The 13,153-nt window shown below is 39.8% G+C and overlaps 1 protein-coding gene across 1 annotated transcript; it reads right to left on the bottom strand.

The window, feature by feature from the left end:
- Positions 1-804: 804 nt before the first annotated feature.
- On the bottom strand, positions 805-10,334 carry LOC126373804 (phosphoglucomutase). The gene is made up of 10 exons (XM_050020109.1): positions 9,941-10,334; positions 9,130-9,211; positions 8,429-8,628; positions 8,001-8,157; positions 7,036-7,224; positions 6,116-6,316; positions 4,890-5,097; positions 3,829-4,012; positions 2,573-2,652; positions 805-1,351 (listed from the first exon to the last, which is right to left on the bottom strand). Exons 1-10 carry the CDS (start codon positions 10,178-10,180, stop codon positions 1,213-1,215), a joined length of 1,680 nt encoding a protein of 559 aa, XP_049876066.1. The 5' UTR covers positions 10,181-10,334; the 3' UTR covers positions 805-1,212.
- Positions 10,335-13,153: the final 2,819 nt, after the last annotated feature.

Below are 13,153 nucleotides of genomic sequence, written 5' to 3'. Positions count from 1 at the left end.
TATCCGTTTTATCCATATGAAATATCAAATCTCCACATTAGTTGAAATTGAATTTTGACTATTTATATTAAATACATTTTCACTTGATTCTGTTGATTTTATTATTTATTATTACCCTTAAAAATAATCACGTAATCTCTATAACATTCCTAGAATATATTTTATTTATTTATTATTAATATATATCAGAGGCAGTTTTAGAAGGTTCCTGTGAGTTTTATACTAAAATTATTAAATCATGCATGCTCATAATGATATCAATAATATCTATCGCAAAATTAACTTTAATTTAAAAGATGACAGTTCTAAACTCTCTCTTTGTTACACTCATAGTTGGTAGCAGCACTCATACCAAGGACAGCATTATTTTAGCTTTATTAAACTGAAATTAAATATTGCGCTTTAGAATCGCCGTTTTTGACATTGATGAAGCACGACGACGTGCGCAGCACGTTGCGCACGCGGCGACATCGCGAAAATGTTGAGCGATATGTGTTACGCCTCAAATGTTGCCTGGTGGATACACGGCTTAAGGATTTTAAAACAGTAGTCGTAACATGTCATCCGTATATCGCTCGAAAACTGAGTCAATACAATGTTTAGGTTTTTTAAATAATATTACAGCCAATAGCATTGTCTTATTTATCGCTTTGCACTTTATATGCGGGCGGCATAGTACGCCTACGCTTCTGCAACATGCCGCCGGTATATCGCGCGCATAGAGATAAATAGACCAACTCTATTGACTGTGATGTTTTTTTTATTAGTGCACCTTTATTGGCTCAATCGCGCAATATGTGAGCGTCGTGTTACGGCGACAGGATGTTAATTTTTTTTTTTTTATTATTTGTCATTGTTTTAAAATAATCTGTGTTTGCCTGAAAAGGTAGTACTTGGCGATACTAATGAAATATAACAGCTGTTTGTAACCTAAATACCATGCACATAATAAATTTCATTATTAAAGCACATAATAACGGGTTCTTACCGCGTTTAAATGGGGATATGAGACTCCCGATATTTCGACACTCCAATCTCATCAGTCATCCCGTGATCATGGCACTTGCAACAGTGTCGAAATATCGGGAGTCTCATATCCCCATTTAAACGCGGTAAGAACCCGTTATTATGTGCTTTAATTATGATAATAACCGCGTAAACTTAAAACAATGTATAAATTTCATTTCAGATAAACAGTATGCGATAAGTTATCTACGTGATGACGGTGGGCGCGTCGCGGCCGGTGTACTTGGGCAGCTGGGACAGCTGCAGGGCGACGTCTATCAGCGGCTTCAGCATCACCTGTGCGTCTCCCGACACGTCTGTAGCTTCGTACGAGTCTATGTACAGTCTGAAATTAAAAAAAAATGGATTACAGAACAAAAATAGTTTGAGCCGTATCGCCGTATCGCCGTATCTTCTTCTTCTATCGTGTGGGTTGTGAGGTGAATTACCAACCCCATCAACCCTAGTGTCATTGTTATTATTGAGCCTTCAAAGGCCCCTGACATGGCTCATGTAACGACTACTTACTTACATCAGTAAGTAGTAACCGGGACGTTGGTCTCGGTTGGTGATCTTACTTTTTGGACAATCAGGTGATCAGCCTGTAATGTCCTAACCAAACTAGGGATCACAAAGTGATTTTTCTGATATGTCCCCACCGGGATTCGAACCCGGGACCTCCGGATCGTGAGCCCAACGCTCAACCACTGGACCATGGAGATCGTCTATAACGATAAAACAACTCAATGGTGCAAGTCCCGTACTGTGGTTCGAACTACCGGTGTACCACAGGACCATAGCGATTTTTTTTGTTTTGGTTTTCCCCGAAGGGCAAGGCAAGGGGAACTATGCCCATACAGCCATGTCTTATTGTCTTATTATATCGTATTTTTTTTCTTGATGAAACGATGAAAGGTTATGACGATGAATGATGAAACCTAAGCCCCCACCCTCGGAGCAGACTCCTAATCCGAATTCCAAACGAATTAACTCAAAAGTTCGCATAAACTTTTATGTTATGAAGCGGCTTGTTGGCACGAAGCGAAAATAGATACGTACACTTTGTTTATTGAATATTCCGATATAATAACACTATCGCGAATGTTTTCCGACTAACTTAATGCGATCATTAACCACAAAACACCACTTCGTAATAATTAAGTATTTAGATTATTCAATGAATAAAGCAACCGTCCCGTTTCCGTTCCCGCCAAAAAGTGCGGACCATAGTGACTTATTTTGAAACAGTTTTTTTTTTAATTCTAATTCGATTTTTGAATTTGGGTAAACGAGTTGCTCGCGTCTGTAGGTTTATACTACACGTGACTCCTTCGGTGGTGCTTATCGAAGGACATATATACCGGGGGTAGGCATCAGCTGTGGGTGGGACCTTCCAAACAGAGCTTTGCCATCAAGCGACGACATGGTGTGTGGAGGTCTGGGAAATGCTAGTTCAATACGTCCCCTCCTTCCGAGGCGAACTGGAGTAGGATTTCCAAGCGATAAACGCACGTACCCCCCACCCCCTCTTTTTGTTTCGTCGCAGTCGGGTAAATGAACACAGTACCTGACGGTGGCTCCAGAGCTGCCAGTGCCGCTGAGCCGCATCACTATACGAGAGCCGTCCTCGAAGATGATGCGGAGACCCTGAAAACAAAATGTTTATATTACAACAACTTTATTTATTATATTATCATGGCCTGCAGACGCGTCCTAATTTTATTATTATTTAAAAAATATATTATGTAATAATAGATATATTTTTTTTCTTTTTTGGTGTTGAAATATCGGGGGTTTCATATCCCCGATTAACGCGGTAAGAACCCGGTATTACGTGTTTTAATTGTGTTCCTCTAGTTATTAAATAACTTATAATGTATACCCTCATTGATTTAAAATATGTGTTGCTGTTGCAGTTTCTTGCCATTTCTTCTCGGCCATAACACCTTGCGAAATGACGTAGATTCAAAAATTTGCATTGACCTTCTAAAAGTTTATCCATGATAATTACGTTGAATAATTTATTCTGATTTCTGAATGCCAAACTATCAATAGTTCGGTATTACCTACCTTACTGTGGTATAGCATATTGTACGGTCACGAGCATTAATATGTATACACTTTGGTACCATGTCACATTAACTTTTTTGTCAAATTGAACTGTAAGTCTCACTAAATGCCAAATACGTTAGTGCGACAGAGTCCTAAAGTGGGTACTATTGTATATGTCCCTATAAGACACTAAACACCCTGGAATCAGCAGAAAGCTTCCGGGACAAGGAAACAAGTCTGTTCACAAAACGAGATTTATTACACGAGACAAATATCAAACTCCTCACATTTCATCTTAATTAAAAATTATATTAAACGCCTAGCAAAAGTAATCGAGCAATTACGCTCATTCATTACAGGTACATTGGCCCCGATTCCTGCAGACACCGCCTAATTTTATTTTAAGTTATATCCGTCATTTTCATATCCGTCGAAAAGGAAAGGGACGGATGATTCACAGCTCTTAATTTTAGGAAGAATGAGTAAATGAATGAATAACCCGGGCGAATCAAAAGGTACGTCGCTGGTATGCAATCCGTTTGACGTGCTGTCTACTTAACTGTGTCGGGTTATTGACGGATGTAAAATTTTTAGACGGTTGGTTGGATTTGTGCTTAAAATTGACGTGTGTTCCATAAATTTTATGCTTGTCGATTACCCGTCCCTTTCCTTTTCTTCGGATAAGAAAATGAAAGATATAACTTAAAATAAAATTAGATGGTATTTACAGGAATTAGCACCATTATATTGCTCATAACTGTAAAAACGTACCTGCTTCATGGCGACGCTCTGGTCGATGGGGTCCATGTACGAGAAGTTGTCCGCCAGCTTCACGACGTAGGTCTTCCCGCCGCTGGCGTGCGCCGACCCCACGAAGCCGGGCGCCGTCATGGTCTTCTCCAACGCCTGCATCATCTCGTTGCACGGGTCGCTGGCGCATTCCTCGTAGTCGTATCTGTTTGAACACGAACATTGATTTTTAAGCTTTCCAAAAAAGGTTATTATAAGGTTAGTGAGTAGGCTGAGCTGTAGGCCATCTACGGGGTCCACAGGTGGCGGATAGTGGAGTCTAGGGCCCTGTGCCGAGGTTTTTCTTGCAGCTTCTTTTCCCCGCCTATACAGGTTGTAAGAAGCTGCAGTAGTTTTAGGCGGATGATACGTTCGTTATGTAAAAATTTACGATTCAAAGTGTAACTATGGTACCTATTGAATAAAGATATTTTTGAATTTGAAAGATACTGTTTTTGCTACAGGTAATTCAAGCCAGCAAAGTCCTTACCAAAGTGGTTTCGACAATGTCCCTATCGGGAATCGAACCCGGACCTCCGGATCGTGAGCTTCACGCTCTAACCACTAGAACACAGAGGCTGTTAATAAATGTGTATACGAGTTAATAAGTTAAGAGAATGTGTAAATGCAAACCATGTGCCAGTGTAGTGTGTACAGTCATGAGCATATAATGTACCCACTTTAGGACTCTGTCGCACTAACATATTTGACATTTAGTGAGACTTACAGTTCAATTTGTCAAAAAAGTTAATGTGACGTGGTACCAAAGTGTATATACATATTAATGCTCGTGACCGTACCTCCACATCTATGTTATATACATATCTACGTTATATGTCATATCCAGAGATAGACAATAAACGACCGTCTTAGAAGACACACGTCTCTTATTTAACTCCACAACTCCAGCGTTCCACAGTGCACCAGTACTAATAAATAAATAGAGTGAACGCACGAGGCAGAATCGACGAGGCGATAGCATGCGGTCGCTCCATCTCGCTCTAGCAAATCAGCAAATGAGGTGCTGCCAGTGAGGCCGTTACCTGGTGAAGTAGTTCCTGCCGAACTCCTTCCAGTGCTTGTTGAGCATGTCCTCCACGGAGTCCCCAGTAGCGGCTAGGACGGACAGCCAGGCCAGTGCGGCCCACAGCCCGTCCTTCTCACGCACGTGGTCCGACCCCGTGCCGAAACTCTCCTCGCCACACAGGGACAGCCGTCCAGCGTCCATCAGGTTACCGAAGTATTTCCAACCTAGTTAATTATTTATTTTATTTATTTTGAGGAAGACTTACGGCCATATACATTTTCTAACATAATAACCAGACAATAACTAAAGGCTAATTACAAGTCTCCACCTAATAGTGGCTAACTTATTTACCCTTTTACAATTATAAAAATCAAGAATTAAGTAAGTAGGTTAAAGCAGGTTAAGTAAGGTAGGTACAAACATTTGACGTTCTCAAACTAGGGCTAATAATAAACGTGGGATAAAGTTAAAAAGTCAATAATGTTGTCCTAGATTATGGTATAACAAAACCAGATATGCTCAAGATAGCCGTGTGCTGAAAGCGGTGAAGGTAAACATCGTGAGGAAACCCACTGTACGATACATTGCACATGTCTCGTGTCAGCGTTTACCTAAAACTGTATTGTGATCATATTTATCGACCTAAATACGCTCAGTCCACGTTCATACGTGCTCTTACCAAGAACTATGTACTTTGGAGTTGCATCAATAAATATATCGAGAAATCAGTGAGTGTTTCAATCAAGATTCATCATCCATCAATTAATCATCAATCAAGTGTGTTTGTATGGTTGGTGAAACCTACATCAACGGCGAACAGACCATACACCCACATTCCCGAGAAATGGATTTTCCTTGACCTAACCTGTATTGGGCTGGTTTTCCCTTCGTGGGTTGGATTGAAGGTCAGACAGGCAGTAGCTTCTGTAAAAAACCGTACCAAATAAACCAATAATTTTTAAAATTTGTTTTAGCATTCATGTTGTGGATTATAAATGATTATCACGTGGTCAGCGGTGAAGGAAAACATCGCGAAGAAACCCACATTCTCGAGAGATGCGTTTCGGAGGTATGTGACCTAACTTGTATTGGGCTGGTTTTCCCTTTGCGTGTTTGAAGGTCAGACAGACAGTCGCTTCTGTACAAACTGTACCTGTCAAATCTTCAGGTTAGGTAAGCGAAGCCCGTGGAAAAAACGGGATAATGCTAGGGAGTAGATTTACTTTGTATTTGCTAACTCACCAGTAGGAACTTCGAAGATCTCCTTGCCGCTCTTCTGTGCTACTCTGTCGACGGCGGCCGCGGTGGGCATGCTACGGGCGTAGCCGCGCACTCCGCTCCTCTGGAAGTACGGTATGTGCTCCAGGTGGTTCGCCAGCACCGCCAGCGAGTCGGAGGGAGTCACGAAGAACGCGTCGCGACCGATTATCATGTTGCGATCACCTGATACATTGGCAAGTTTGTAGAGAATGTTGTGTACAATAACCGCCTCCGTGGTCTAGTGATTAGAGCGTTAGGCTCACGATCTGGAGGTCCGGGTTCGATTGCCGATGGGGACATTTTCGAAATCACTTAGTCTGCCCTTTGTTTGGTAAGGACTTTGAAGGCTTGAATCATCTGACTATCCGAAAAAGTAAGATGATTCCGTGCTTGGGAGGCTATTAGCCGTAAAAATACCTCCACCAACCCGCAGTGGAGCAGCGTGGTGGAATATGCTATAATATATTACACCCTCCGGTTAATTGAGGTGAGGCCTGTGCCCAGCAGTGGGACGTAGGCTGTTTATGTTATGTATTCTTGGAAAACGACATTCGTGCCTCACCCAGCAGGGTAGTAATACCAGCGTCGTGGTTCACACCGCGACTTGTGCCGAGCCGAAAAAAAGATTCAGGTAATTTAAAAATAAATGTTTTTATAATGATATTTTAATTACTTTGTTTTCTTTTGTTCTTTCTGCGTTTATATTAGAGGAAGACCGAGAAGGACTTACATTGACCAAATTGGAGATGTCCTTAGATAAGGATTAATACCCCGCAATGAAATGTAAGAATTAATACTCTGCTTACCCCGGTGGGAAATAGGCGTGAGTTTATGTATGTATGTATTAGAAATAAGATATTATTCTTTCTATATTTATATTTTCAGTCACACTTTATCCATACCGTCGCCATCGAAAGCCGCACCGAAGTCATAGTCTCCGTTCTTGACGGCGGTCACCAGATCTGCCGCGTAAGTGAGGTTCGGGTCGGGGTGCGCACCCCCGAAGTCTTCTAGTGGCGTGATGCGGGTGACGTTCTTCTGCGACGCTCCCAGTTCTTCTAGGAAGATCTTCTTTACGTATGGTCCCGTTACTGAGGAAAGATTTAAAATTTTTATTAACAAAGGAAGCCTTTACCCGGGATTGGGGACTTATACGCTAGATTAATATTAGATTTATGATGGTTTTCTGACGGTGACTCTGATGGTAAGTTACGCTGATGGCAAGTGACTCTAATGGTAAGATACTCTGATTTATTTTAATATTTAAGAATGACTTCTTTATTACTGTATTGTATTCATTTTATATATATTTTTTTTAATGCATAATGAATGATACCTAATGAATTATTCTTCTAGTAGAATGTAAACTAGATTATATACGACATATTATGACATGTAATACGAACTATTACGAATAAATGAATATGAATGATGGCAAGTGACTCTGATGGTAAGTTACTCTGATGGTTTGTGACTCCGATGTAAGTGACTCTGATGGTAGGTTAATCTGACAGTAAGTGACTCTGATGCGGTAAGTGACTCTGAGGGTAAGTGACTCTGGTGGTAGGTTACTCTGATGGTAAGTGACTCTGATGATAAGTGTCGGTGCAACCTTCACCTTTTTCATATTCAATGTGTTCATTTAATTCGGAAGGCGATGCGTTAGCGACATAGTTTGTACACGACAATTTTAGGGCGAAATTAGTGACTTTTTTTTATTTGCGGCTCTGATTACTGGACCATTTGCCGAATAGAAGTACTTAAAAAAATGTGACTCTCAACGCAGGCTTTTCAAGCATAATGGAAATCTCTAGCAACTTGCACATTTAAAAAAATAATGTTTTTTTAATGAGTAGACAAGACAAACCTCCGTTCATAGAATCAATGAGAACATTGAACGGCTTGCGTTGCTCGGAGCCCTGGATGAGGGTCTTGATCTTGGGGAAGTCGAAGATCTCTTTCATGTACGCCACGTAATCCGACACCGAGTCTATGACCTCCACTGAGAACTGGCGGTCTTCCACCTGCGAACGTCACAATACATAAAAAAATAGCATACTGTTTTTTTTATTGAAGTAACTTTTAGATCTGCTTCGGATGGCTACCATTAAAAATTATTCTATTATCCTATTGGCAAATTATTCTATTCTATTCATACTTATTATACTTCTTCTTTGGCAAAAACAAACATTTTGGCGGATGAGACGTTTGTTATGTAAAAATTGACGATTCAAAGTGTAACTATGTTACCTACTGAATAAAGATATTTTTTGTATTTGAATATTGATATCCTACCGTGAAAGTGTACACTCCAATTTTATCAATCGGGCACACCAGGTCTGGCACGATCCTGTACTCCTTGATAGCGGTGGTGAGTGCGTAGATGTCATTGGTGGTGTGGTCCGGGGCCGGTCCTCCATTGCTGCAGTTAAACTTAATGCCGAAGTCATTGTTGATACCACCAGGGTTGTGGGATGCGGTTAGGACTATGCCACCTGGAATTTGAATTTAGAATCAGGGACTTTCACTTTTCAATCGGCGTTCCCCAAAAACAAGATAGATGGCGTTTTGTTAAGATTTTTCTTCGTTTAAACTTCTAAGTTTACGGATTGCTTATGATGAGATAATGGAATAATTCGATTATCAAAAGGGCTACAGATATCTCGCTTATAGCCAGTGGTAATTACTAATATTAGACAGAAATTAGTAATAGTAAGACAAATTATTAACAACATTCAATTATGAAAACGAAAAGTTACTTATTTAAGATTAGATTATTGGTAATAGGTCCATTTCTCGATAATGTTTTTTCTTATAATAATTTATTTACAAAAAATATAAATTAGCAACTGTTACACTGTCGGTTGCAAAAATGAGGGACTTTCCAATCGAAGTTCCACAAACACACGATAGATGGCGTTGTTCACTTTTAGCAATAACAATGCCTTTTACTGATTTGTAATGAATCAAATAAATATATTCATAAGAATATTTACCAAGAGTTTTGTATTTTCTGATGATGCAGGATACTGCTGGGGTGGAGAGGATTCCGTTCTGTCCCACCAATAGTTTGGCTACCTGTGAGCAATATCGGAATATAATAAGACAGAATAATAAACACACACACACACACACACAGAACTCACACACAGGAGAGAAAGTCCTGGAAGAAATGGCGGCCTTTGCCCAGGAGTGGGACACTGTAGGCCAGATAAGAGAATAATAAAAAAATGAATACGTTAAATAATACAATGTTATGAAGTTACGTTTGTTTCTATTTATTTGTAAATTTCCAATATTATTATAAGTAATCACTTTATTTACCTAATTCAAATTCAAAAATAACTTTATTCAGTAGGTAACTTATGTACACTTTGAATCCTCATTTTTTATATAATGGATGATTCATCTGCCTGAAACTACTGCAGCTTCTTACAACCTGTATAGCCAGGGAGTAGAAAGCTGCAAGAAAAACCTCAGTACAAGGCCCGAAACTTATTTAAAAAAAAAACAAGCAAAATATTGTTATACAATCTAGTAATTTGGCTGCCTAATATCCGTTCCCAGATAGTTAATCCCATGCATTCATATCTTCTTAATAATTACTAACCTTACAATAATTAAATTAAGGAATTTGATAATTTTATTAGCAGATAATAAAAGTTATTAATATGTAGGTACACACCTACACAACAGAAAAAAAAACATATTTATTTTAAAATTCAATTGAATCATTATCATAAACTAGTTGTTTTTATCTGTCATTCGTAAATGGCAAGCAAAGGTCATGAACTAAGACGAACTCACCCCATTTGCGGCTGAAATCTTGATGATTTTATCCACCACCTCTTTCACCAAATATCGTCCGTCGCCGCCCACCACCAGCGTCGACCCCTTTATAGCATCCTTATTAGCGTCCAGAATACTCTGGATAAAGTTCTCCGTATAGTTTTCTTGCAGAAAAACTTTAACTTTCTTACGAAGTCCGCTGGTACCCGGCTTCTGACCTTCGTAAGGATTTGTGTTCACCACAACCACACCAGGCATTTTTAATGAATGAAAGAAGTTTCTAGGCACACGGGCGGGTTATCAAAAAGCGTTGTTCTTAGTTGTTAACGTAAATAAAGTGAATTTATCAAGAGAGGTCAAACGCGAGCGGGCCGATCCAAACTTCGTAATCAGCTGTCAACGCAATGTCAACCAAGGTCAAGCTTCAGCTGCGTTCAACAAATAATACTTTGTATCTTGGGTGCGTTCAATGTGGTGCATTTACTTCTTTGCTTTGACATAAAAATCAGGCGTACTGTGTACCTACCTACATTCATATAAGTTAAAATATAATGTACCTATCTGATTTCAGTAAATAATAACGTAACGATCATTTTAACTTTATACCTATTTATGGAAGGCAATCATAAAACAGTATAGCCCTGAAGTCAAGACAAACAAGTAACATGAGTAAGATAAATAAGTACTTAGATATTTTATTACCCGACTGCAGCGAACCAAAAGCAAAGGCTATTTTACAAGAGTAGCCACATTTTCAATGTTTTTAATTGGCATATTCTAAAAAATACTCTATTATATGGAGTGATGATACTTATCTTTAAAACTACAATAAAAAATTAAGGTAAGTATACGTATTAGGGTGGAGCGAAAATATATGAAATAAAAAAAATTTTTTTTTTCTTCAACGGCATAGCGATGAAAAGTTGCCTTGTTATATACAAAACAAACATAGAAAATATCACACAATTATCTTAACGTTTTGAGGTGCCCCAGCAGGGATGAGAAACCAACGAAAAACATTTTTTTATGTATGTAATTATATATTACAAAAAATATCCAGAAACATTAAAAATACAGTTTAAATATTATTAATAATTATAATAAAGGCGTAGGGATGTGATGACCCCCATCGCCCCTGGTGAATTCATCAGCGAACCTGGTGAATTCAACAGTGCAGTCAGTCTCCGCAGGCCAGCTTGTGGCGATCTGTTGGTGAGTGACGACACCGCGGAGCTGAGATCCCCCGAGAGTCGGTCAGGCCCTCCGTCTCCGGCTTACTTTCACTGGCCGACCGGAGTGGACCCCAGCGGGGGCCGCAGGACTCTCACCTCTGAATTGCCTTCATTGGCTGGCCAGAGTGGGGCGTTAGAGCTATAAGCTCAGGGTGGAAGTGAAAGATGAATAAGTCGCGATTTGGTGAGGCGGGTAAACCGCCTCGCAGAAAGCGGTTTACACCTCTCGACACCCTGAGCTGCTCACAACCATGTTGCTGCCTTGCCGTCCAGTCACGTTGGCTAGATAGGTGGCCCATCCAGTGAGTGGCGAGTCACCGCCTGCTCATTTTATCCATTTTTACCAACATTGGTCGAGCAGGCGCCATAGTCCCCCATATCCAGTTTCCCGGTCCACTAACCTCCAACCCAATAGCCCAGTTCCCTTTGTTCGCATAATCAGCAATAGTCCTACACGAACCGGGGATTGTCTTTGGGTGCACTCCCATAGTGTATACAGGGATAATCGCCGGTTGGTGTCACACCACATTTAGATTAAACTGTCTTAAGGGGCCTCTTCGTGTTGGCTTCGGCCCCACCCACGCCTTCAAAAAGTCCGGGACTCTATACGCCCGAGATATGGAAACGACATACAAATAATAAAAAACATTTTTTCAATTTCCTACAAGGTTTCATCAAACAAATTTGAAGTTAGTGGTGGCTCAGTTATGTCACAGTCACGCCACAAAATAATGTCAGTATAAACTTTAGCATCGGAATTGAACACCGGCACCTTCAATTTTCGAAGTCTTCGAGTATTCTGTGATCTTGCTTTTATAATTTTTCGATATGCCAGATCTCGGATAGCCTCTCTGTCATCGCCAACCATGGCAATGAGGATATTATTTTTTTGGATGACCGAAATATCCATTTCGTTGCATTACTTTGTCAATGATAGCCTTCATACCGGAGTTCAAATAGCGACTAAGATTAATAGTTGGTCACAGGTGCTTAGCCCCGTCGATGCACGAGGAATTAAGTACATTGTACTTAAATCACATCGGTCCATAAACTTTCATTACGTACGTGGCTAATACCACTAATTTTTCTTCAGGGTCAGTTTTTGTGGCATACAACCTTTGAATTCGATTAGCTGTTGTTAGCCAACTAGAATGGTTAATAAGTCCAGGTTCTATATTAGCTAAATCGGAAGTAAATATACCAGTACTGATAGCGGTCATAATATCGTATAGATACTTTTGGTCGGTACTCAGCTCTGTCCTAGTAATTTCAGGTAATATTGTGGGTATAAAGGAGAATGCGACTATCGGCATTGTTTAACAGTTTTGTAATTAAGATCCAATGGTACCTGAAAAGCATTTCGGCCCTGTGGTTTTTCCATCTTAATTGTAATAACAAATGTCGCAGTGGTAATTCATTAGAATGCAACTTAGGATGCAAATAAATGAACGCCAAATAAATGAGTTGCTGTAAGCGCGCTAAATTACTAAATGTCACTCGATCGGTGTTTGGGTATGAAGACGCGGAGGAGAGTTATTTCGCTGAAATACCTCTCCCCCGCGTCCCGCTTCCTTAGAGTCTCAACACGCATGTTTCTACCGGTAATAACTGTCGCCCAGGTGTTTTATAAAATGTTTGCGATGTTTTGAAAAAAATTGGCAAAACTCATAATTTGCCTAAATTTTTCAAAACTTTATGACGATGGGGGCACCTCGAAACATAGCATAAGCCAACTGATTTTTTTTGTGCTTAATGTTGACCTGAAATAGCAACTTTTTACAGGTATACCGAAGCGAAAAAAAATAAAAAATGAAATCGCTCCACCCTAATACGTATAATAAAAGTACAATGCAGAGCTAAGAATAAGTAAGTAAGTACTTCAACTCTTATGTTAGCACTTAGTGTTTACAGAGCATAAGTACCGTGGTAATTTGTGCAGTAACTCACATTTATTTATAAACAACGCATCCTTGAACCCTGTGTTGTACCTAGTTATAAT

The sequence above is a fragment of the Pectinophora gossypiella genome, chromosome 16, assembly GCF_024362695.1.
Source record: "Pectinophora gossypiella chromosome 16, ilPecGoss1.1, whole genome shotgun sequence".
Classification (NCBI taxonomy): Eukaryota; Metazoa; Arthropoda; class Insecta; order Lepidoptera; family Gelechiidae; genus Pectinophora; species Pectinophora gossypiella.
This window is presented reverse-complemented; position numbering and strand designations above follow the sequence as displayed.

Excerpts from the sequence above, each read along its gene's own strand:
- LOC126373804 (XM_050020109.1), bottom strand. The coding sequence starts at position 10,180 with ATGCCTGGTGTGGTTGTGGTGAACACAAATCCTTACGAAGGTCAGAAG. Across the intron at positions 7,225-8,000 it reads CATTGATTCTATGAACGGAG|TAACGGGACCATACGTAAAG; the intron begins GTTTGTCTTGTC and ends ATCTTTCCTCAG. Across the intron at positions 2,653-3,828 it reads AGAGCGTCGCCATGAAGCAG|GGTCTCCGCATCATCTTCGA; the intron begins GTACGTTTTTAC and ends TTTTGTTTTCAG.